Genomic DNA, 26,609 nt, shown 5'->3' with positions numbered 1-26,609 from the left:
GTTTTTGAGATAAGCACATTGGAGCTCAGAGAGGTTATGCCATTTCCCCAAAGTCACAAAAACAGTGAGCAACCAAAGTTAGATTTGAACCCAACTTTAATTGATGTCAAAGTTAGTTTATTATTTTCTACTCTACAATGTTCCTTCTTAGAATCTGTTGCTAGTTTATCATCTTCTGATGTCCGTTAATCAAGCAGAATAGATTGTAGACACCTTGGTTGTCTTCATATTTTCTGCAGTTATCCAGGCTTCCCATGACTTTTCCTTTTAAAAACTCCTCTAGCCTCCCCTGGCCACCTCTTAGAGTAGAAGCATCATTGACTGGGGATCCAGAGGCCTGGGTGGTGGACCAGGCTTCTAGAGAAAGAGCAGTTTGACCCTAACTATATCTCTGAGCCTCATTCCTTACCCACAACTCCATCCTGCTCAAAATTTCTATGATTCTAAACTGCAAGTGAAGATGACCAGCATAAAAATTTCCTCTTATAGGTGAATTTCCACTCTTGAATGTGATGAAAGCCTTAAGTTTAAATAATCATGCTTCTTAAAATTAGAACTTTCTGGCAATCTGGCTATATATTTGTTGTTCCCATAGGGCTTTGTCATACCACATCCTAGAACACTATTCACTCTTTCTCTTAAAATGTTAAGGGCAGCTTTACTGTACAGTGTAGGTCGTGTAGGTCTGTTGACTCTTTCCTCTCAGGTATACTTGGAAATTTCTGAATCATGTGACATTCTAATGCCAGAGAGATTTGACAGGATACATCATGTATTAAACAAGAGTGTCCTTCTTAAGTGAAATTAGCCTGGAGCAAGTTAGAAATCAAGTTAAACATGCATCATTTATACAACCCACACATATGGGGAGATGGAGGGAAGGAGTTAAATGGTCATTGGATTAAAAGATACCATTAGGCTAGTTGTCTGATCAGGGTCTTCTTTAGCACAATGGGTTTCAAACTCTGGTCAATGTAGGTATCATCTGAGGGTCTTGGTAGGAATGCAGATTCCCAGGTCCTCCTGAGAAATAGCTCAGTTAATGCTGGGCTGATCTTATGGAGCACATTTTAAGAAGCTCTACTTCAGCATGTCCCAAGGAGGACTTTAGTTACTGTGCATGTGATGGACTAAGAGGAGAACAGTTTGAAAGAGAAATAGGCAGGGATTGAGAAAGAGGTCTGATTTTTTCAGTGGCACTAGCACTCTCTTTGGAAAATAAGACTTTCTACTCAAAACCTTGTCTGGACAATTAGGCTCAAGAAGACTTCTAAGTGACTGGATCAGGGGTAGGGAGACAGCGAGGGAGGTTAGTCATGAACCTCAGTCACCAGGGAGAGGGATGCTGCGAAGGTCAAGGCAGAACACACAAGGTCAATTCACTGGCAACCAAGAATATGGTAGGTGTGACTAGAAAAAACTGGGGTAGCTGCTAAGAAGAGTGGAAGGTGCAGCAGAGAAGAACCCAACAGGATGCTTGTTAACACACACAAGTGTGCAAAAGTAGGCAATGGAACTCTACTCAGGGCAGTAGTAGTGTGTCAGAGTGCTGTCTCTGGTCTCTGACTAGAAAATCTAATATCCCTGAGAGCCACTGAGAAATTTTAAAGAAAGTTGGGGTGGTGGCTGCAACATTCACTGGATGATCCCCAACTAAAGATTTATAAAAACCCCTGGTACTGGTCAGGGATGAAGACAGAGCATGGAGGGAGACCAGCTCCATGTCTTTAGTCAGGAGAGATTCATGTTAAATAGAACTCCATCTGGGGTATAATCTAGTATATCCATTCAGCAATTTTTGGCAAGCATTTATTGGGCATCACGCTTATCAGACACCTGAAATAATGGTTTCTTTGAAGGGATCATAGTTTAATATCACTAATATATTAATATATATATGTGTCTGTGTATACATATATGTATTCTTTTTATGGAGTCTATTCCAATAGTTGTGCATTTATTATTCATCTTTTTAAAGTTGTTTTCAAATTCTCATTTAAAGAATGTTCCAGGTTATGTAAATCAGACATAGCTGAACTCAATCAACTAAAAGGCTTTTCATTGCTCCCTTTCATTACACTGATTGGGCAGAGTGGATAACCTACCTTACAGATCTAGATCCTTAGAGGGCCCTTTGGATCTGTCAGGGAAGTATGACTTACAATAATTATTTGATGATCTTGAATTAAAACTCAAGGTACCCATAAAAGGATCCTTGTCCACAGAGAACAAAAGTAAATCAGTCCAAGTTTGGCTAGGCAGGTAAGGCATGAAGTCTTTAAGCTCATCTTCTGAAAGTTCTGTAATTAAATGGCTGCTTTGACCTTGCACATCATGTAAAGCATAAAGACGGTCTTGCTCATTCCAGCCCTAAGCCGGGTCCACGGGCAGGTGCACATGTGGCATTGCCTGGTAAGACTGTTTATATAAGTAAAGGTTGAAAAGTCATGGTGTGGAAATTATTAGGATTCTGGAAAGATTCCAGTGCATGCTCCTGATCAAACTCCTCCCAACTCTTATCCCTGGGTTGGGAAGATCTGCTGGAGAAGGGCATGGAAACCCACTCCAGTATTCTTGCCTGGAGAATCCCATGGACCGAGGAGCCTGGTGGGCTATAGTCCATGGGGTCGCAAAGAGTCAGACATGACTGAGCTACTAACACTTTCGTAATGGGATAATAGACATTTAGCTAAAGGCTTCCCTGACTACTAAGATGAAAATCTAGGGAGAGAGTAGTATTTCAAGTACTGTTAGTCATTTCCTCCTTTGTGTATGTGAGTTGATAGATTCTCAGGTTCCTTACCAGTATCCCCAAGAGCAAACTTTGATACTGAGAGTATCAAATGGAGGGATGAAGCTAGATGGATAACAGGGCTCAAAATCATGTGGCTAGGACACTGGTGAGAAATCATTTCTTCAGTTTTATCTAAGATTGAAACTAAACCCAAGGTTAGTAGTAAGCTTTGCTATTAGAGCCTATCCTTTTAGTTAATTCCAAATAACTATAAGACCTGTTTCTCCATGCTGACCTTGGGTTTTGCAGGGAGTGAATGGCAACAGTGCTGGTTCATCAGCTGTTCTACCCCTCTCCCCTGACTGAAATACCAGTGGCTGACTAGGAAGGTCTATGTTTACCAAACATAAAGGCATCACAGAAAACACCCATATGCATTCAGCAGTACTAGCTGGGAAGGACAAAAATACAATATCTGCTCCCATCTGTGCCTTGTCCCTTCAGAAAATGTGCACACATATGGTGGGCCCGTATTAATTAAGTCCAAATATGGATTGGATTCAATTTGGAGAGCAACAGATAAATCTGGAGCTAAAACTTTTCCAAATGCTTTGATGCTTCCTGAAGGAAAATGTTATCAAGGTGTTGAATAGGAGAGGGCTACAATGAACACCATCAGAAAGAAGAGCTCAGATGACCAAAGATTCAAATAACCAATTCTGCCCACATTTTAGTTACGTTTTAAATTTCAGTCATTTAACAGCTACTATTTATTTATACACCAAATATTCATGAAGATAAAATGCTATTAACCTGCACATTAAATTAATGAGAACTAACTTGTCCATGGTTACTCTGTTGTCTGAGTTCACAGCTATTTAATGGTGATGCTGAGTTGAAAAAAGAGGGAATAGCATTGTATAGCAATTCTCTTGCTGTTTTATTTGGGATTATTTTACTTTTGGCAAAAAATAAAAGAACTGCCAATGTGATTTTAAGAAAACCAAAGTAACTTTTATCTGCTGACAGCTGAGAGCAAAATTGTGTTACTTTGCTAGCATTTTTCTACATTACGACTTCAGTTGTAGTAACTGATGGAAAGTTGTTGGCCACCGTTCCTCCACGGCTAAGGTTGGAGAGAGAATGAAGTATTGGTCAGATGGAAGGATAGTCCGTTCTTGATTATACAACACTTTGGAACCAAGTACAGTTACTTAGTTGACTCTTAACAAGCAGCTAACATATAGGGGCCTGCTGACTTTTGAGGCTGGACAATATTTTCCCATTTTAAAATAGGAATGTCCTTCCTTTGGGTTATGTGCTATGAGAATGCACTAAAGTAATTTGTGTGTCTCATGAGCATCATGGTGATATTATGTGTGTTTATTTGGGGATTAATGCCATCCAGGAAGCCTTTGAAAAGCAGCACTATGGACCAGGCAGAAGCCTACATTAACAGAAGTTGAGCAGGCTCACCAGGACCTCTGAATTTCCTTTGGTTTCCTGTCATAAGAAAATTCAGGTGATGAATAATGGCATACTAGCCCTTGAACTCTACTGGCTCAAATCTACTAAGTGATTTCCTTCAGTCTACATATCCAGATAATAATTATCTCATTCAACCATCTTTGTATAATTGTCTGAAAGTTTATAAACCCATAATTCATGAACACATTCTAAAATAATATCTCTTGGATACTCCTGCTGGTTGAATCAGAGAGTATGCATGATCTAATTTGCGATTGGGAAATTTCTCAGTAGGGAGCTTAGTATTAAGTATTAGTCTCTGTGCAAACTATATGTTGAATATAAGGCTGCCTCTTAAGCAGCAAGTAGTCCAACCTTCCCTACCCCACTCCAAAGTCAGGTTCCTCTTCTCAGAAGTTAGATATTCAGTTTGGGAGAAAAAGGTTCAAAGATCCAAAAGTAGTTTGAGATAGGCCTCACAACTCAGAATCTCCTATTGCTGTCTCCCAAGCCCTAAGGAACATGAAGAATCCACTCATTTTTCCTCATCCCAAAGGAAATTATTATAGACTTAGGACAGAGCCTCAGACTTCATCTAATCTCCTGTTTCAATCTCATTTTATAGTAAGAAAAGTGAGACTCAGAATGATAAACTGATGGGCTTAGAGAGGCTAGTCTTTGAGCCTAGAGGATACAGTAAATGATGGAAGGAAGTGTGGTGCTCCTGTGTCCTAAGCTACCTTCTTGGTATTCTGTACTTTGCTCCATCACCTTCAGAGCAAACTCTAATGAATATTAATGCAGTGGAAAGTTACCTCCAAAAAGAAAATAACTTACTGGTTGCTATTGCTAGTCCAATCAGGTAAACAGTCAAGGACACGTGGTCATGCCACCTGCCTTGTATTTCATTGCATAATTCCTCTTTTCCTTCAAACAAGGGTAAGATCCTTACTCTGTTGTGTTTGAACCAGTATTATGCCCTTAAGTGTATGTGTATTTCTGAACAAAATCAGGAGTGCAGCTTCTCATGCTGTAGGAGAATCTGTCATGTACAGAACATGCTTTCTAGACTTTAATGCTTTTACCCTCAGCTGCACCTCTTTTGAGGCCCACTCTCCAAAAGCACCCCCTCTGCACCACTTAGCTCAGTTTCCTTCCGAAGCCACCAGCGCATATGCATGCCAGTGCCTCCCAGCCTCCTAACCTTGCTTGCCTCTAGGAAGAAGGGAATCGTGGTTTCCATGGCATTTTCCAGCATTTCTCTGAAGCCTCACTGCTTAATTCCGATGTGGGCACTTATGTTACAGTCATTAATTACTGCATTAAGTCAAGTCACAAAACTAATGAGGATTTGGACACAGAGTTGGAAAATGAGAATGTAATTTTGCCTGGATTATAGGATATAAAGATAAACATGGTCCAGATATGCACAGAGAGAAGAAATCACAGCTTTGCATAGCTGCCTTCTAATAGAAAAATATGGGCTTATGTGTCTCATCAAAATTGAGAGTAAGATAATCAAAGTATCACCTTTGATAACATTTAGGCAGGTCTTAGTTCGCTGTGCATTCCATTTTCATCTCTGACATCTAAATAAAGAATGTTCTTTTTTTCCTGTTCTATAACAATCATTCTATAACTGAAGTTGGAAGCTTCCCTGGTGGCTCAGAGGTTAAAGCATCTGCCTGGAATGCAGAAGACCCGGGTTCAATCCCTGGGTCGGGAAGATCCCCCGGAGAAGGAAATGGCAGCCCACTCCAGTCCTCTTGCCTGGAGAATCCCATGCAGGGAGGAGCCTGGTAGGCTACAGTCCATGGGGTCGCAAAGAGTCGGACACGACTGAGCGACTTCACACCTTCGACTTCACATACACTAAAGCTCTTAAGCAAATCATCTCTTTTTCAAAGCTGAGGAAATAGAGGTTCAGAGGGAGAACAAATTTTACCTAGGTCACACGGTTAGTTCTGAGGCCAGAGACCCTAGCTCAAGGGTATTTGACTCTAAAAGCCTTGTTGACTATAGTATCAGAAGGAACCAAGATAGCATTCAATATCACAAAATTGAGAGTAGGGGCCTCAAACTGTGCAGCAAGCTGAAAACTGCAACATGAAGAACTTCTTGGTGCTGATTTTACACACTGTAAAATGAAACCAGCAACATGATATTGGTGGCCAAACATATGTCCACTAACTCTGGTGGGATGAAAATTTATGAAAGCAAAATCAGTGATGTAATCCCTCCATCCTTATAAAAATGGTAGCCATTTGTTTATCATGTTAACAAATGTAGGAAAATGAGACTGATTTAAGTTGTAGCAAATATGATTTAAGTTATATAAGGAAGAATTTCTGGAGGCTTCCCTGGTGGTCCAGTGGTTAAGAGTCTGCCTTCCGATACAGGGGGCACGAGTTCGATCCCTGGTTGGGGAACTAAGATCCCACATGCCATGGGACAACTAAGTCCATGCACCACCACTAGAGAAGCCCACAGTCCAAACTGCTGAGCCCATGTGCTCTAGAGCCCCTGGCAAGCAGCTAGAAAATGCCTGTGCACTGCAACAAAGACCCAGCACAGCCCAAAACTAATAAATAAATTTAAAAGTAATAATTTATACACGACATTAGAGTAACTTATAAAAAATCTGCTTCTTGATGGTCTTTAAAAATAGAATAAGTTCTCAACAAGTTCCCTGAAGGTAAGGAGTTTACTTAATAACTTTGTTTTGTGTTGGCATTTAGTCACTATGTCTGACTCTTTGCAAACCCATGGACTGTAGCCCACCAGGCTTCTCTGCCCATAGAATTATCCAGGCAAGAATCCCAGAGTGGGTCGCTATTTCCTTCTCCAGGATCCCAGGATAGTAAATTTTTTCAGAAAGTAGATATGCTATATAAACTATACATGCTACATAAAACTATCAAATGAGCTTCCTATTTGAAAGGCTTTCCAGGTGGCTCAGTGGTAAAGAATCCACCTGCCAATATAGGAGACACAAGAGACTCAGGCTCAATCCTGGGTGGGGAAGATCCCCTGGAGTAGAAAATGGCAACCCAATCCAGTATTCTTGCCTGTAAAATCCCATGGACAGAGGAGCCTGACGGGCTACAGTCCATGGGGTCGCAAAGAATCAAACACAACTGACCACCCACACAAAATCAAAACTGTGGCATCTTAATTTAAACAGTCTTTTTGGTCATTTGTGAAATTTGAAGATACTTTATATCCACATCTTAAATCTTACCTCCTTTCTCCAATAGTCCTTTGAAAATTGAGTCCCCAAAAGACTGGTTCCAAAACCATATGTCTTTTGAATTGTATTTGTTTGTGTCTTTAAATTGGAATTGGAGTAAATGAAGAATTAATGTGAGGTAGGAGATGATAGCTCTGAAACAGATGTCAAGAGCTTTGATTGTTGTCCGAGCTTTCCTATTTATGGGCTCCATTATTTAAACTCATTTAACTTTTGAAAGAAGTCACTTCCTTATCAGTAACAGAAGGATATTTTGCAAGGTAATACCTTCCAAAAAAAAATCCTATGCGTCTATAAAAGTCAGCATTCTGGCAGAAAATTCTCAGAGAAGGAGAAGGAAGGGAAGAAAACAGATATTAGCAAAGGCATTGTGGACATTTGAGACCAGCTGCTTCTTTTTAAAAATGCTCACCCTCTCCTTTTTTCTTTCATAATGCACACCATATGCTATGATGTCCTAATTTCTACTACAATTTACTATACTTGATTCAGTAAATATTATTTGACCAATAATATGTATGATACTCAAGGCTCACTTTATTTCATTATGGATTTTGGCCTTTTTAAGTAATATAAATTTAGAATTTGAGCATCTCTGAAGAGACTGTACAAAGCAAGATGTGTGTCCTTGTTTACACTTTGGTCAAGAATGATCAGTACTTAATGGGGTGGGTCAACAAAAAAGCTTCAAAACAGGGTAAGATCAAACATGTCAGGGAAGTGAATAATTAAAAAATAGAAATCAGAGGTTAAGTAGACAGAAACAAATTTGACACTTTTTCGCCAACAGAGACTATGTCCTGCATCACTGTATATTTGCTTGAATTTTACTCAGGTACTCCGGGTATTTGAATCTGCAGGACACTTAATGGATTTCTGGTCTACTGTTACTCCCTTTTTTAAACTTTTGTCTTCTGATGAACAGATACATTACATTGTGGGAAGTGTAATCTTGCTTGTTATCAAGTCAGTGGCTGCATAGTTCTCTCTCTGTTTTGTTCGGCCATCAAAGCCTTGGGCTTTGGTCTCCATGCAGAGTTAATTCTACCTCTGCTACTACAAAATTAAGAAAGTACAGAATTTGTCCTGGATGCAGCGCTTCTATCCATATGCTTTAGGTTTCAGGACAATTCAAATACGAAGCATACCCATAGGACATTATTATTATTTTTTTAATGTGGACCAATGTTGCAGTAATTATTCACATGTGCCAGATGGAGGCAATTCATGAGTTTGTCTTTGGTGCTTCTGTTGTATCCCTTCCTTGTATCTTTCTTAACTCTCTTCGTCCTATCTGATTTTTCCTCTCAGGCATCCAACGTGCTCGTTCCACTATTCTTCACAGACATTAAACCTACTATCTGAAAGAAAATTTCGTGTCAGTTCTTTATAGTTTAGTATGAATTGAGAACATGTTCCCTCTCCTGCGGGTATTTGCATTGTAAACCTGAGAGTTGAGAGAAAGTCTTTCCTAAGGGAATGTCAGCAAGGACTTTCCAGCACCTTTTAGACATCAGAAACTGATCTTTAAACTTGAGTTGGACCTGTAGCTGGGCATGTATTAGCACTAATTCCTTACCCTTTAGTTAAGATGGGCCAAGTGACTCAAATAAACAGGCGTGTAGGTGCCAACCCCCAAATTCTAACAATATTTGAGTCACAGAATTCATTTGCAGAGTTCGAGCCACCTTTCTTTCCCTTGTTCCTATTGATTCCTGCTACTTAAATTGTCTTGTGTGTGCCTGCCTTGTTAGGCTGGAGCCCTTCCAGGGCAGAGACCACATTTTACTCAGCTCTGGATCTCTAGGCCCGGCACGGTGTCTGGCTCACTGAAAACACTTCCTGACAAATAATTACATTCCTGCAGTTCAAATCTGCCTACAGCTATGTTTCCTTAAGTTCTCTTACACCAAGGGTCTTTCCCCTCATTTCATAGAATACCCACCATGAAGGAAAGGTCGAAACTAGTCTGTCACAGGACAAACTCCACCCAACCCAAAACAATTGTGTGAAGCAGAGATAGAAGAATTGCCTTTGGTCTAGTCTGATGAACATTATATTCTTCATGGTTCTAGAATGCAAGGGCTTTATAGAACAGAAGGGGGAAAAAAGCTACTTTTATTTCAGCAGTGCATGACGCCAGGTATTTACTAGAGCAAATGCCACCCAAGGCCCAGAGGGTTAGCTGGAGCAGCTGATACTCTGTGCTGCTTTTTATAACTCTCCTTCCCAGCACCATGCTCTACGTATGTCCCATTTCATCAGGTCACATCAACTTAGGTTGTGCCCAATACTGCATCTTATACCAAATGCATCACTATGTGGAATATTCCGTTTCCTTTAAAAAATTATAAAAATAAAGTTAAATTCCTTAAAAATAAAGTAGGGGAAGTTTCCCTGATTCTTGTGAAAGCAGTGACTTTGCCACTTTTTACAAATGAGCAGCCTCTTTCCTTCCAAAAGACATTGCAGCTATCCACTATCAGCAAGCTGTGAAATTACTAGGTTAAGAATGGAATGTACAGTACAGAACTAAATTGTATATAGAGTTGTGAAATACAATTTTGATGGTGGTGAGTGGTGAGTCTGCACACTTGTGAAAATCATTTGCAAAGATACTTGCTGTCCACTTTGTTTTTTGGTAGTAAGATTAGAGAGAAAGGGGGATTCTATAATGTAATATATAAAATGTGATCTTTAAAATGTCAATATTTATTCAATATATTTGGTATCTCTCTTATACAATACACAATCTTGGCTGTTTGGGAGGGGGTATAAAAGATGGAAAATCCAAATATCTTGACTTTAAAGTCAAGTCCTTTAAAGGACTTATTATTTAGAAAGAATGTTAATTTTAAAATATAAACAGCCATCATTTCATTTATTGAGAACATACCATGTGTGTCAGGAACTGTGGCAAGTATTTGTATATACTATATATCAGGGGTTGGCAAACTATGGCCAAAGGGCTAAATCTAGTCTATCTGTTTTTGTAAATAAAGTTTTATTGAAACACAGCCACATCTATTTGAGTATTGTCTATGACCATTTTGTGCTATAATGGCAGAATTGAGTAGCTATGACAGTGTTGAGACCTGACCTGCAAAACTAAAATAGTTTCTATCTGCCCCTTATAGAATATATTTGCTGACCTCTGCTGTATATAATTTGTTCTCACAAGAATACTCAGAGATAAATACAGATTTTCCCATTTTCCAATTAAAGTAACTGAAGGTATAGCTTATGTAACTTAGCAAGTAGCAAAGCATGGATTTAATTCTAGATTTACCTGGTTCCAAAAATCTATGTTCTTATGCTATATTTGTGTATAGAAGTAGCCAAAATATGGGTCAGGAAGAAGTCAGAGCCTTATAGAGTCACAGAAAAACTATTATTATGGTTCAGAAAAGAGAGATTATTTTGATTATAGGGTGATAAAGATTCTGGAAAAGATTATATTTGAATACAAAAGTAAAATTGCATCTGAGGAATTTTCTGTCCCAAGCTCAAGCCCAAGAAAAGTTAACTGATGAAGATCAGATGTTTAGTTAGAATTAGAGCTGAGATTAGAACCAGTTTTCCATTCTCTGAGCTCTAAGTATGCCGTCGGTGACCATACTGAACCATTGAATCTGTGTGTGTGTGTGTGTGTGTGTGTGTGTGTGGTTAAATGCTATAGAATGGCATAATTATTTGAAATGAAATGTATGTTGAATGAAACATACAAAAACTTGTATGCTTTTCTCAGTAGTAATTGAACTAAATGGCCTGCACTTCCTTTATTGAATCAATCAAAAAACGTATTTGTGCAGACATTTATATGATACCACCACCTAACCAACATCCTACCAAATATATTTTGGTTGTGGAAGATTACAGTTCTGAGACAATGAGAACCACTGGCACACTCAATGACTTTAATTTCAAATAATAAACAAGAGACCACAAAGGAGAATATTCATATCCATTTGCCCTGCAGAGTCAGGTGGCTCTAGGTCAGGAGAAAAATGGAGAAGAGAGCAAAGGGTAGCTGAAGGAAGCTTACCTGATACTGTAGAGTACTTTGCCATTTTTTGAAATACGAAGTAATTTGTTGTCCGTGGTAACATCATGGAAGTTGGCCCCCTTCTCATTGGCAAAGAACAAATCTGGTTTCCAAATGGAGTCCAGCATCGATGGGTCCAGGTCCAGAGAATCATCAGGGTACTCGCTATATGCCAACCGTGAATCATTCCACTGTTGTCTCAGAAAAATATTCACTCGGTAGTCCTATAGAAACGCCATGCATAAGAGTTATCTATCAACCACTCTGACATATTTTCCCCTCAGTCTTCTCCCTGATTTGATGCATGCCATGTTGGTATCTGAATAAACCAGACTGTGTATATCTTGGTCAAAATAAACCACTCAAGTCTATTAGGAATGGGAACAAAAGGGAGAAAAAAAGAAGACTCAACCAAACCAGAACACTCATGGAAAAAGTTGAGTTGGTTGAATTTTTACTTAATGTAATCATTCTGGGTGAAAAGAATTTGCATGCAATGCTGGAGATGTGAGTTTGATCCCTGGGTCAGGAAGATCCCCTGGAGAAGGAAATGACAAACCACTCCAGTATTCTTGCTTGGGAAATCTCACAGACAGAGGAACCTGGTGGGCTACAGTCCATGGGGTTGCAAAGTCAGACACGACTTAGCGACTAAACAACAAATAACAACTATCCAATTTTGCTGTAGAAAAAGATAATGGTAAGTACAGCAGTCAGTCTGTGATGGCAGATTGTCAAATAAAACTGATATATTTTCCAAATCAGAAATGACATGATCTCTGTTTTCAATCTTCTCAGATGCTTTAGGCAGAAGAAAAGCCACGCTGTAATTTTGTAGTGGAAATCTTGTTATAAAACTGTGATATGATGGGGCAGTCTTTTTTAAATTCATCAACATAAATATTAAGATGTTTCATGTTGACAAGATAATTCCCTTAGAGCTACTTACTTTTGAAACTCTTAAATATTTTATCATTTCTCTGAATGGCTTGTATATATGGTAGTCGACCTGATGCTTCATCAAAACAGAAATCTCTTTCATGTTTTCCTAATCTGACATCTTTTGATAAAGGTGTTGCTCCCCGTGGAAACTCAGGTACACCCTGTCATTCCCACTTGGCCTGGAAATTTTCTTCTGTACTAATGAATCAGCGTGAGGCAGTAACTTCTCTTCAGAGGATTTTTACTCAACGTTCTTTAGGTTCATGGAAATTGTTGCTTTGCTTGACAGAGCAGACCCAATAGAGGCTTTAACAGTATTCCCTAGTTAAGCGGGACTATGGTTCAGAGCTAACAGTTGCCCACATCTGCCACCTTCATTTGCTTTGTCACCCCATCTTTGTTTTGGCATCAGGATTTTGGATCATTGCTTACTTTTCTATAACAGTGACAAACATGTCCTAGTTTGCCTAAGAACTTTTCCAATTTAGCCTCAGAAGTCCCACATTCAGGGAACCCACTCAGTCATAAGCAAAACTTGGATGGTTGGTTTTTCTATCAGGTACGATGGAGACCACCTCAGGATGGTCTGTTTTGGTTAATCCCTTTAGAGCCTAAAGAAAAATTGTAACTAGGTTGTAAAGATCAGGGTGGATGAAAAAGCACCAATCCAGTTCCTTCTCCTTAATCACTAAACTCTCCAAATTCTCATGACTTTTCCGCCGTAATACAGCCATTTGACAATCAGGCTGGTAGGGTATTTTGGAAATGGCAGTTCTTAGAAAGAGTGGCCCATGTGGGTTTAAAGAATGCTAATAATCAAATAGTTACTAACTTCTGGAAATCAGTCATCAAAGCCTAGCTTCTTAGGAAAAGCTGAAATATTTTTAATAATGACTGTATGTTTCTCTATTGTACAACATAAGGACTTTTTGACTTGGAAAATTTTATCAGCTGACTTTTATTTGGGATTATTGGACAGAGGAACCTGGCAGGCTACAGTCCATGGGGTCACAAAGAGTCGGACACAACTGAACAACTTCATTTTACTTTACACCAGGCCTGCAAAGCAAATTCCCAGACCTAAAGGGGTGCTGTTGTGGGCCCAGGGAAGCTTCCATTCCATTCTATTTGCTCATTGGCTGTCCCCTCCCTTCAAGAGTGAACCAAGAGAATGGCAAAATCTTAAAAGTTCTCCCCATCACATATTTTGCACTTTTGGAATTATCCAAACCGGCGTGATATGATTCATGGGGTCGCAAAGAGTCGGAGACGACTGAGCGACTGAACTGAACTGAAAGGAATCAGAGAATAGTAACTGGAAATAGGTGACCACTTCAGTGTTTCATTGGCAACAGGAGTTACTGGAAGCTTTGGAGTTTTGTGTGAGTAAAGAATGGAGAAGGCAGTGGCACCCCACTCCAGTACTTTTGCCTGGAAAATCCCATGGCTGGAGGAGTCTGGTAAGCTGCAGTCCATGGGGTCACTAAGAGTTGGACACGACTGAGCGACTTCACTTTCACTTTTCACTTTCCTGCATTGGAGAAGGAAATGGCAACCCACTCCAGTGTTCTTGCCTGGAGAATCCCAGGGACGGCGGAGCCTGGTGGGCTGCCGTCTATGGGGTCGCACAGAGTCAGACACGACTGAAGTGACTTAGCAGCAGCAGAAAGAATGGAAATGTGTGATTTGTGGAAAACTAAAACAGGGGTTGTTGAAAATAAACTAATCCAATTTGCATATAAATAGGTACTAGATAGACCAACTGTGATATTTTCTGAAGATTTCCTGAAGGAAAAAATACACTGTTTCCACTATGTGATAACTACCCCTTTTATTTTCCTTAGGGTGGGAACAAATTATCCTTAATGAAATTTTTTGTGTGAGGGTTTATGAGATTGTTTCAGTAGGAGGTAGGAGAGAAGAGGATGTCATCTCTTAGTCAATTCTGGAGGTAGAAAAATTCCAAGTATAGGAAGTAATGACAGCTGGAAATAACAGAGATGAATGGGTTAAATTTCTTAGGCCATAGGGAGACCCCCTACTCCGGAAGGAAACAGAATGAGAGAGGCCATGAAAAGTCAGAGAGTGAGTCTTCAGCAACAAAATCACCAGGAGAACATCATTGTAGTCCTCCTTTGAACCTGAGAATGATTCAAATATGCATGTTGAGAGATTTCAGAGAATATTACATTAGTGACATAAAATATGAAACATTGACCTTTTTAAAAAAATCTCAATTTTCACAGCTAATGTACATCTTTTTAAAAAGTCTTTCCCACAAGTTTTCTTCTCCAGTGTTTCCTACTTTTCTATTTTGAATTTTCTTCCACTATCAGAACTTTAAAAAAGAGCACTGAATCTATCTTATCACAATAGAACCACTTAATGTCTAAGAGTTAATTTAAAATAAATTAATTAGCCTGTTCATAAGCAAGGATAAGTGGAAAAGTTAGAGGAGGAAATATATTTTATGCCATAGTGACAGGAATTATATGAAATAAGACTTTTATTAGATCTTTTGGAAGTATTTTTTTCTTTATAATGTATAGGAATTAAAATTTTCCTTAATTTTGTTCATGATGATGATACATTATTCCAGAATAAATGGCAACCCTTAAAACTTAAAAAATAGAAAAGAACACCCAAGGATATAGAGAAATGATAGACAAAGAAAAGATCTTCCAGGGCTATGCCTATATAATTCTTTCAGTTCACTATCATTTTCAATATAGGGTACAAATTTGACACATGATTTATCCATGCACTGCCTCTGTTTATTTACAAATAGGTTTATTCTCTCAAGATATTCCAAACCACCAAAGATAGTTATATTGCTCTGTAGCCTTTCTTTGTCTTTATTTTTGCTTCTAGGTTTAATGAAATATTAAAGGAGAAGTAAACATTGAGAGACATGCTTAAGTGCAGACTGAACTTTCTTTTATACTACCTCGTCTCTCCAGAGACAGATTCTACTTCAAATAAATGATGTATCTCCTTGTATTAAAATTTGATTTTCTATGATTGACTCCCTGGGTACTAGATTAGATAATGGAAACATTTAAATTAAAAATGTATGTGTATGTGTATATATATATTTATTTGTGTGTGTCCATGTCTGTATGTGTGTAAATGCATGCATATATCTTTTATTTTTCAAAAGCTATGTGTAAGTCATAGAATCTTTATATATTCTTAACACAGGTAACACAGGTACCTATATTCCATACTATTACTTCACATCAAATTTAGAATTTCTAAAGTTTTACTATTTTGGTACCTTCTAGTTCTATGCCCATGCCACAAAGATTGTTTCCTTAAATTGAATTATTTTGTTATATTTAGTCTAGCGTTTGTACTTGGGGATTGCCGCTCTATCTCATCCGCATTCATACTGAGCTTTACTACTTCTCTCTTTTTATTTTATATGTATATATTTTTCAGTCCAATTATGTCATAAAGTTTTCAAAGATATGCTTTGTGGATTTTTTCACAGACCTATATGGCATTTTGGTTTTAACTTCCAGCTACCCTGCAGTAATGTTTTCATCATCTTGAGTATCTGCTAGCTTTGAATATGGAAAGTTAGCTTTGAATTTGAAATTATGGGAGGAGCAGTTGCTTTATGATGAATTCAGGTTTTAACATTGCATTTTAAATTTAGAGACCAGGTCACCTTGTGTTAGATTAACAAAATGTTAGGTTGATTCTTGGTTCTCCCTCAAGTTAGAAATAAAGAATGTAGGTACCTGCTATTCCTGGTAAGTTAGCATCTCTTTATGAGTTGCTTATGCAGCTGTAGAATGAAAAGGAGCCTGTAACATCATTCCAGCAGTTACAGCAACCATACATTCTCCTAAGAGGCTATCTACATACATCTTATCCAGTTCTTTGGGAACATGATTTCAGGTTGCAGATAAAACAACTCTTCACCCTGCAGCAGTAACCAGCAGAAGATGTGGAGTTTGGGGAAGATTCTGGGGAGCTGGAATCATATTCTAGAGATACTCTCTGAGTAGACACATTTTGTACACTTTCAGCTCTTTCTACCCGCTCCCTGCTGTTGCAATCTATTTCCTGCTGCTTTGGCATGGGGAATGCTCCAGCACTCACAGGTTCAAGCCACATTCTGTTCACCCACATCCTTCCAAGCAGTTATTTGGAAGGTTTGAGGAGACTGTCTCTTCTCCATTTTCTAATGGCCCAGCCTTGGGGACAGCTGCATGCAGATAGCATGCAAATATTCTTGACCATTACTGACACTATCAGTATTCCCGAACTATGCCTTTGTGTTAGGACGGAGGGGCTTGCAAATATACCCCTCATCCTGTAAATTAACTTGCCATCACTAGCTAAAGAAAAAGAGGAAAGAAAGAAAAAGAAATGGTAAACTTATATTCCAAAACTAAATTATAACCTGTCTCATCATCCACCCCTTTCTGGTCTAATGAGTCTTTTGGAATCATAAACAACAACAAAAAAATTGTCCCACTGAATACTCTTAACACAGGGTCAGCTAGTAATGACCGTCAACAGATCCCTGTGACTTTCAAGGAACAGAAGTATATATTTTGAAATAATGTGTATGACCATAATGGTCCATAAAAATATTCTTTAGAATAACACAAATATATTGTCCTGTGGGTGCACATCTTCAACACTAATATACCAAAGGAGTAAGAGGCAATATGAGTCCCTATGTGAGCCTGTTCTTTGCAGGGAGTAAGTAACAACAATAATTTAGTGGGATTTCATGAAGCATAATAGGGCACACTGGACAGCACCAAAAGAAAGTCATACTGAGTTCTTCAAACAGATACTTATTGCCTCTTATTTAGAAACAAACATCCAAACTAAATTCTTCAATAATGCTGACAAGGGTTGTGGGATAAGAGTGGGATATGAGAGAAATCAACATGTTTAGAAACTCAAAATTCTGATACATTCTTGGGGAAAAAAATCATTCCAGAAAACATAGGGAAAGCAAAACTATTATTCTCCCCCCATTCATAGCACTAATCAACATCCTCAATAACTACATATATTACTGTGCAGAAAAGCTAAGAGTCTGATATCTTGTCAACTAAAGAGTTCAAGGAAGAATTTGTTTCTGTTTGATTTTTTTGACCATCTTTCGAGCCATATTTTATGAGTATATTCATGAGCAGTAGAGTCTCAGGGTTTTGGTAAGGGAAATTTGGGCTCTGATGACACTCTCTGGGTGCATCAGGTAGATACCTAAGCAGAGCCTAAAAGATATGGAATGGTAAGATCTTCTCAAAGTGAAACAATTCTCATGTTCTTATGATCACCTGCATAATGTCTATTTAAATAATGATGCCTTACATCCCAGAATTGACAATCTATAGCCTGTGGGCCAAATTTGGCCATAATCTGTGTTTATAAGTAAAGTTTATTTCTTTTGGAAAACAGCCACACCCATTTCCTTACTGTTGTTTATGGCTGCTTTTATGCTGAAAGGGTGGGATTAAGTAGTTGTGACAGAAATATCTGGTCCTCAAAATCTTAAGTATTTACTGTCTGGCACTTTAGAGAATGTTTGCTAGCCCCTACCCTACATGACATGAGAATTTATTCTTTGATTTAAGCGTGGTAGAGTTTCAAAAAAATTTTTTTTAGTTTCACACAAGAGCCATGATTGAAGAAAATACAGATACTTTTTAAAAGCCAAATTCAGTTTGTTATTATATCAGAAGCTAAGAAATAAAAGAAGCATATAGGCATCATTCTTCTGATCATGCGATTCAGTACATCTCATACAGCAGAGTAGACAGGCCATTGATATTACGCTTGGGCAATGATTTCCAAGTTTTCTTATAGGAAATATGACAAAGGACACTTTAGTAAGTGACCAGGAAGCACCTAGGCAGCCCATTTATTAAACACCTTCAATAGCTCTTAAAGACACAGGAAAACAAGGATATCCATAGTTTTCATTTTCATCTCCTTGAATGTTTAGCTTTATCTTGCATTAATGAACATTGAAAAGGTTTGTATTTACATTTTTGATTGAGGGTAAGATGCAATGAGGAAATTTAATCAAAGCAACTTAAGGGTCTAATTAATGCAATCAGCATTAGGTCGTGCAAGTATTGTCATTGAATGCCATCGTGTAAAGCTGGTGATAGTGATTTGGGCGGCTGGAATATCTGCCCCTCTGTTATCAAGATAAAACCAAGAGGGGAGAGACAGACACTGAATGCCAAGTCCAAAGTTGGAGTCTTCTTTCCGTGCTGAGCTTTTCTTATGAGTTAATTAACAATCCTATCAAAACTATCTTACTTGAGTAAAATTCTTAATGCACTACATATGGTCAAAGTCCCAAAAGTTTCATTTCTGGACAATGCTGTGTCAGAATAATATTAAAATGGATGGTAGAGTTGTATTATGTCTGACTTGCCAGTGGAAATGAATGTTGAGGTAAATTATTATTTTCTAACATCAAGGACATCAAGAAGTACAGTAATTTGTTAAACACAATCCTAATAGTCTGAAAGAGAATTCATAAACACAGCAGAACACTGTTTTTTACTTCTCAATGGCACTGTGCTTATTATTTCTTGAGTGTTTCTAGGACATCAGCCATCATAGTACTTAGTCAAACTCAACTGTATTTTATTTTGATCTCATCCAATAATACAGCTGTGTACTTTACATATACAGGTGACGCTATTGGTAAAGAACCCGCCTGCCAATGCAGGAGAACTAAGAGATGCTGGTTTAGTTCCTGGGTTGGGAAGATCCCCTGGAGGAGGAAATGGCAACCCACTCTGATATTTTTGCCTGGGAAATCCCATGGACAGAAAAGCCTGGCAGGCTATAGTCCATGGGGTCACAAAGAGGCAGACATGACTAAAGGGACTTAATACAACAACATACTTTTACATAGTCATGAAAATTAGAACCAGTCAGTGGACTTAAATTATATGGAGGCCAAGAAAATATTTCACTCAAAATGTAATCTCCACACTATACTCTCGCACTATAAGGTTACTGATCTAATAGGCTGTGTCACAGGCAACAATACCACTTTGACACTGATAAAGAGTCTTGGTGAATTTTAAAGTATCTGAAATCTTTTTCATGTATGCAAAACATGTCTGCGCTTAGAATATGATGGGGTTTTATTAGTTTTATGTTTATTTTGGGGGAAGGGAGCCATGCATGTTATGTAATTCCTGTGGATTTGGAACAACTTTTTACTGCCATCAAATTGGTGTGTGTGTGTGTGTGTGTGTGTGTGTTCATTTTAAGGTCAGCTTCTTGGCATATATCTTAAATGTAGCATGTCTGAAGCTCGATTATGTTAAAGTGTCCCATTATATGAAAATATCTCCTAAACTTTGAAATTTGTATTTCTGAAACATTGGAGATGCAAATATTTAAATATCCTTAATTATGCACCAGCTCATTACTGATAATTCTACCTAAGTATAACCAAACATCAAGTGTTTCCAAAATTTCTCTGGCATGATGGATGAAAGATTATTGAATTTTAAGCAAATGAATATTTGACTAATGAATTCCTAAGGTGAAAGAGTATAACTAATTGCTTTCTAGAGGTGAATAAACTTGGAAATTAGCACTCAGTAAATGTCCCACAAATGTACAACAATGCCCTTTGATCACACATCCCATTCCTTCACACGATGGCTTCAATGCTCAGTCCCACTCACCATTGTAGTTTCTGCTATTGACCCAAAGCTGTTGATAAATATGTTGCAGGTAACATTTACAGGAGGTCCTGCAAGTTGAACAATAAATAGAAAATTTGACAGGTTGTGTTCATGGCATAATCAATTCATGTTTTTCTCTTGCCAGTGGCATTGTAGCACTTACCATGGTGGTTTCTGTGACTGATCCAAAACTGTTGATAAAAATATTGCAAGTAACGTTTACTGGAGGACCTGCAGAACGCAATAAAAATGTTGCAATAGACATTGAAGCAAAAATACAGCTCCATCAACATCTGTGCAAATGACTAGAGATGTAAACAAAATTAAAATGATGGTGAGATTGCAAAAAAAAAAGAGAGAGAGAGAGAAAGTTTTACCCAGAGAGGTTCACAGTAATAACATTCCCACTAGCGTTTCAAATAATGACAGTTAAGCAATGATAACTTACCCTGAAGAGGTTTGGACTTGGAAAATATAAGCTGAAGACTGTTAAATGGAATTCATTGTCAATAGTTGAGATCAAAATTGCCTTTTGGATGAGTGGCTTTCTTTGACCTTAGGCTCATCAACCTTGTAGATGTCTACAGCGGGTACACATGATGATGGAATAGCCTGGCACATGAGTTCAAATGGAGCTACATTTTGAATGGTGGATAGGTCAGGAATATCCACCTCCTTTTGTGGAATACCCTTTAAATCAATGGGTCTAGTTTGATTCTCATGATACCTCTGAATTTACCCCATTCCTTCTTTATACCCTGTGACTGCCTAATGGGAAATGATGTACAGAAATACAAAACCAAATAAAATTAGCTCACCATATGCGAGACAGCAAAAGAGACACAGATGTATAGAACAGACTTTTGGACTCTGGGAGAGGGCGAGGGCAGGATGATATGGGAGAATGGCATTGAAACATGTAAATTATCACATGTGAAGCGAATCGCCAGTCCAGGTTTGATGCATGAGACAGGGTGCTCGGGGCTGGTGCACTGGGATGACCCAGAGGGATGGGATGGGGAGGGAGGTGGGAGAGGGGTTCAGGATGTGGAACACCCATGGCTGATTCATGTCAATGTATGGCAAAACCAATACAATATTGTAAAATAAAAAAATAAATAAACAATTTTTTTAAAAAAGAAAGAAACCCAGCAGTGTCAGTTAATGTCCAGATTGTTACATCAATAAATATAGTATAAAGCAAGGTTTAGTTTCCCTGGTGACTCAGACAGTAAAGAATCTGCCTGGAGACACAGGAGACGTGGGTTTGATCCCTGGGTTGGGAAGATCCCTGGAGAAGGGAATGACTACCCACTCCAGTATTCTTGCCTGGAAAATTCCATGGAGGTTTATTAATCCTAGATGTGCTTTGAACAAAGAGCATGCTTTTTCCTCCAGAGACACAGGGGACAACTCTGTTTTCCTCTTGCCCTTTGTTTCTCCTCCAAGCAAGCACTGACCAGCCTGACCCTGTTTGGCTTCAGAGATCAGGTAAAATCAGGCATGTCCAAAGGGTACAGTGACAAACTCTTTGCCTCTGACAATAGATGAACCACTTCCCACTGACTTCCAGTTTCATGTTAAGCTGCAGTGTACTTATTGCCCTCCTGTGGTTCCCACATAATACTTTCTAAGATACGAAACGGTTCATGTTGCCATGAACCATCTATTCGCTCATTGCTTTCTCCTGTGGAAATTTGTTTCCACTTAACAAAGGCTCAGTATCCTGGTTCAAGCGACACCCCAGTTGACTCTGTTCACAACAAGCAGGTAGGATCTGAATGAGGAGTTTGGCTTGGCACCTCCTTCAAAGGCTGGTAGTAAAACACAGCTGCAGCAATGCTTGAGTGCCATGTTTTGACTTCTCAAGTCCATGTTGAGTTCTCAAAATGAAAAAAAGAAAAGGTCTCAACAGCTAATGTAAATTTCCAGGCAAGGAAACTTTTGGTAAAAGAAGAAACAAGGAATTTGGATAAAAGAGATGTAGTAAGCTGTTTTTCTTTTTAATATAACTAACTTCTCTGCTTTTAATGAAAAAATAGTGTTCTTTAAAAGTGTTTTTGGGCATCAGATCATAAACATCACCATATTACCAAAACATTTCTCAGCCTACATCTTTGAAATATTCTACGTCTTTTTAGTTTATCCCCTTGTTATTCATCATCTGCCAAGATGACTTATTTTCCATGGGCACTTCCTACTCTGCTTTATTTTGTTTTTCTATTTAAGTTACTCAAAAAAAAAAAAAAACAGAAAAAAAGAGTCTCTTTCTTGTCCATAGAACTTTACTTTATAACAAATATATTTTTAGGCTAGTAAGAGATAAAGTAGACAAGGTAGAGTCAAGTCATGAGAAATTGTGTGTCTTTACTTTCTTTCCTCTCTTCACAACAAGATATTTCCTTTTAGATGGTCCAATTCAGGGTGGAAAACGTTCATGAATTTTTATATATGAGATAGAAAATGAATAATGTGGGAAAAGAAACAGGAAAGAGAGAAACATCATCTTAACAGGAGGAATTTGAAAATCCAAATGTAGGTTTTCTTGTACTGTAGATTATCTGATTGTCTGGCCTCCCCAACTGGCTTGGAACCAATTAGAAGGCTGGGCCATACCGTCATACATCTGTTTTTATCCTTCCCGGTACATGGCAGTGTGAGTATACTGCTAGAATTCAAAATATTTTTTAAGTTACCACATATTGATACACTGTACTGAGCACATTTTTAAAATTGTCTGTTTTAATCCTCAGAAAAGAGGAATTGTTTTAGTGCTCCAATAAATATTTTCAGATGAGGAAACTGGGGGTTAGAAAAATTAAGTAACTTGATTAAAGTCATACCACAGTAATTAAAGAAGCTGAGACTCAAGGTCTCATTATTCTGATTCCAAAATCCTAAATTTTGAAGACTTTGCTGCACTAGATTCATTGCATAATATCCTCTGACCTGCAAACCATGTTATTTTTCATTGGTTTGTACACTTCTGGGATAATTTGATCCTTTACATCTGATCATTTCAGTCTTGCACACTGCCTTAAGAATCATTTGCATTTCGATATAAAACCTTGGAAATGAAAAAAGAAGTAACTTTCACATGCATGTATTAATAAGGAGCTCACATCTTACTGTGTGCCAATAAGTGCCTTATTTCATTCTTCAATAATTACATGCTACTATGTCTCCCATTCCCATTCCCATTCCCAGTGAAATGCCCATTCCCATTCCAAGCAAAATGCTGGGCTGGATGAAGCACAAGCTGGAATCAAGATTGCAGGGAGAAATATCAATAACCTCAGATACACAGATGACACCACCCTGATGGCAGAAAGCGAAGAGGAACTAAAGAGCCTCTTGATGAAAGTGAAAGGGAAGATTGAAAAAGCTGGCTTAAAACTCAACATTCAAAAAACTAAGATCATGGCATCCAGTCCCATCACTCCATGGCAAATAGATGGAAAAACAATGGAAACAGTGAGAAAGTTTATTTTCTTGGGCTCCAAAATCATTGCAGATAGTGATTGCAGCCATGAAATTAAAAGACGCTTGCTCCTTGGAAGAAAAGTTATGACCAAACTAGGCATCATGTTAAAAAGCAGAGACATTACTCTGCGTGGACATTACTAGCGTCCATCTAGTCAAAGCTATGGATTTTCCAGTAGTCATATATGGATGTGAGAGTTGGACTATAAAGAAAGCTGGCACTGAAGAATTGATGCTTTTGAACTGTGGTGTTGGAGAAGACTCTTGAGAGTCCCCTGGACTGCAAGGAGATCAAACCAGTCAGTTCTAAAGGAAATCTGTCCTGAATATTCATTGGAAGTACTGGTGCTGAAGCTGAAACTCCAATCCTTTGGCCACCTGATGCAAAGAACTGACTCATTAGAAAAGACCCTGATGCTGGGAAAGACTGAAGGCAAGAGGAGAAGGGGACGACAGAGGATGAGATGGTTGGATGGCATCACCAACTCAATGGACATGAGTTTGAGCAAGCTCTGGGAGTTGGTGATGCACAGGGAAGCCTGGCATGCTGCAGTCAGTGGGGTTGCAAAGAGTCAGACACAACTGAGCGACTGAACTGAACTGAATGTCTCCCATTTTATAGATGAGGAAACTGAGGCACAAAAGAAATTCATTAATTTTCCCAAGGTCACAGAGTTTGTAAGAGGCAGAAACTGCCTAACTTTAGGGACACCTTTTTTAACTAGAGGGATAAAATGCCTGAGGCCAATAAAATCACCCTGAGGATAGAAGTTACCTGAATATGGGACAATGTCTGCAAGTTCTTTGGGTTGAATAATAGAATTGTTTTTCACTGTTAAGAGTTATCCTGACATGTGCCAACACAACCTCCCATCTGTGTTTTAGCCCAATAATTTACTAAGGTGTTCTAATTAACAGTAACACATTCTTCGATGTGATCACCAGCAAATGAGTGTGTTCTATAAACTGCAGAAAGAGTTGACACTAGTTAAACTCATCTAATTGGTTTATCAGCAAAGATACTCCAATGAGAATTTGATGAGAATTTGACTGGGAAGAAGAATTATATAGACATCTAATCACTCATATCACTATTCTCTCCTTCCTTCCTCCCTCCTGCCCTCAACAGAACCAAAAGTTGGCTATCTTAAAAGATCAACAAACTTTACAAACTTCCTCTAATGGGATAAATCTCAGTTGCCCGTGATGTATAATCATTTTACTATGTGGTTGAATTTGTTTTGATACTATTTTGTTGTAGATTTTTGCATCTATATCCACAAAGGTTATTTGTCCTTAATTTTATTTTCCTGTGATGTATTTATCTGTCTTTGGTGTCAAAGTAATTTTGGCCTCATAGAATGAGGAAGTATTCTTTTCTCTTTTATTTCTTGGAAGAGTTTGAGAATGATCGGTGTTATTTCTTCCTTATGTGTTGTAAGAATTCACCAGTGAAGCCATCTGGTCCTAAACTTTGTTGGAAGGTTTTTGATTTTTCAATAGATTTATTTACTTGTTACAGGTCCAAGATTTTTCTACTTCATCTTGAGTCAGTTTAGGTAAATTATGTATTTCTAGGTATTTGTCCATTTTATCTCAGTCAGTTCAGTTCAGTTGCTCAGTTGTGTCCAACTCATTGCGACCCCATGGACTACAGCATGCCAGGCGTCCCTGTCCTTCACCAACTCCCGGAGCTTACTCAAACTCATGTCCATCGAGTCGGTGATGCCATACAACCATCTCATCCTCTGTTGTCCCCTTCTCCTCCCGCCTTCAATCTTTCCCAGCATCAGGGTCTTTTCTAATGAGTCAGTTCTTCTCATCCGGTGGCTAAAGTATTGGAGTTTCAGCTTCAGCATCAGTCCTTCCAATGAATATTCAGGACGGATTTCCTTTAGGATGGACTGGTTTGATCTCCTTGTGGTCCAAGTGATTCTCAACTCCAACACCACAGTTCAAAAGCATCAGTTCTTTGGTGCTCAGCTTTCTTTATAGTCCAACTCTCACATCCATACATGACCACTGGGAAAACCATAGCTTTGACTAGACGAACCTTTGTTGGCAAAGTAATGTCTGTGCTTTAATATGCTGTCTATGTTGATCATAGCTTTTCTTCCAAGGACCAAACATCTTTTAATTTCATGGCTGCAGTCACAGTCTGCAGTGATTTTGGAGCCTAAAAATAAAAAGTCTCTCACAGTTTCCATTGTTTTCACGTCTGTTTGCCATGAATTGATGGGACCAGAAGCCGTGATCTTAATTTTCAGAATGTTGAGTTTTATTTAGGTTATCTAATTTGTTTACAATCTTCTTTTATAAGTTTTATTTAGGTTATCTAATTTGTTTACAATCTTCTTTTATAATTCTTTTTACTTCTGCGAGGTCAGTAGTAATGCCCCACTTGCATTTCTGATTTTAGTTATTTGAGTCTTCTTTTTTTCTTTGTCAGTCTAGGTAAAGGTTTGTAATTTTTGTTGATCTTTTAAAAGAGCCAGATTTTGGTTGTATTGCTTCTCTAATTGCTTTTCTATTTTCTTCTCTACTTTGATCTTTATTGTTTATTTCCTCTGCTAGCTTTGGGTTTAGTTTGCTCTTCTTTCTCTAGTTCCTCAAGATGTAATATTACGTTATTGATTTGGGGCCTTTCTCTTCTTTCTCTAGTTCCTCAAGATGTAATATTACGTTATTGATTTGGGGCCTTTCTTCTTTTTAACTGTAGGCATTTACCTTAAAAATTTCCCTCTGAACACTATCGGTGCATTCCATAAGTTTTGGTATGTTGCAGTTTTGTTTTCATTCTTTAATTTCCCTTGTGATTTTTTTTATAACCTATTAGTTGTATAAGAGTGTGTTATTTTCCAAATATTTGTGAATTTTCTGAGTTTCCTGTTCTTAAAATTTTTTAAAAATTCTTGTGGCTGTGCCATGCAGCATGCAGGATCTGAGGTCCCTGACTCATTATTGAACCCATACCCCCTACAGTGAAAGTATGGA

At 38.3% G+C, this 26,609-nt stretch overlaps 1 protein-coding gene and 1 non-coding gene across 2 annotated transcripts in view; one reads left to right on the top strand and one right to left on the bottom strand.

Annotated features, from left to right (window-relative positions):
* The window catches only part of GLRA2 (glycine receptor alpha 2), a 218,209-nt gene that overhangs the window by 155,443 nt on the left and 36,157 nt on the right, over positions 1 to 26,609 (bottom strand). Inside the window, exons 3-4 of the mRNA XM_027963173.2 lie at positions 20,296 to 20,363; positions 11,497 to 11,720 (exon numbers count right to left, since the gene is read on the bottom strand). Of these exons, the coding sequence (XP_027818974.1) occupies positions 11,497 to 11,720; positions 20,296 to 20,363 (292 nt within the window). The remainder of the gene's footprint in view (positions 1 to 11,496; positions 11,721 to 20,295; positions 20,364 to 26,609) is intronic.
* TRNAS-GGA (transfer RNA serine (anticodon GGA)) lies at positions 5,856 to 5,927 on the top strand. The gene has a single exon. It is a non-coding gene; the product is annotated as a tRNA-Ser (tRNA).

The sequence above is a fragment of the Ovis aries genome, chromosome X, assembly GCF_016772045.2.
Source record: "Ovis aries strain OAR_USU_Benz2616 breed Rambouillet chromosome X, ARS-UI_Ramb_v3.0, whole genome shotgun sequence".
Taxonomy (NCBI): domain Eukaryota; kingdom Metazoa; phylum Chordata; class Mammalia; order Artiodactyla; family Bovidae; genus Ovis; species Ovis aries.
This window is presented reverse-complemented; position numbering and strand designations above follow the sequence as displayed.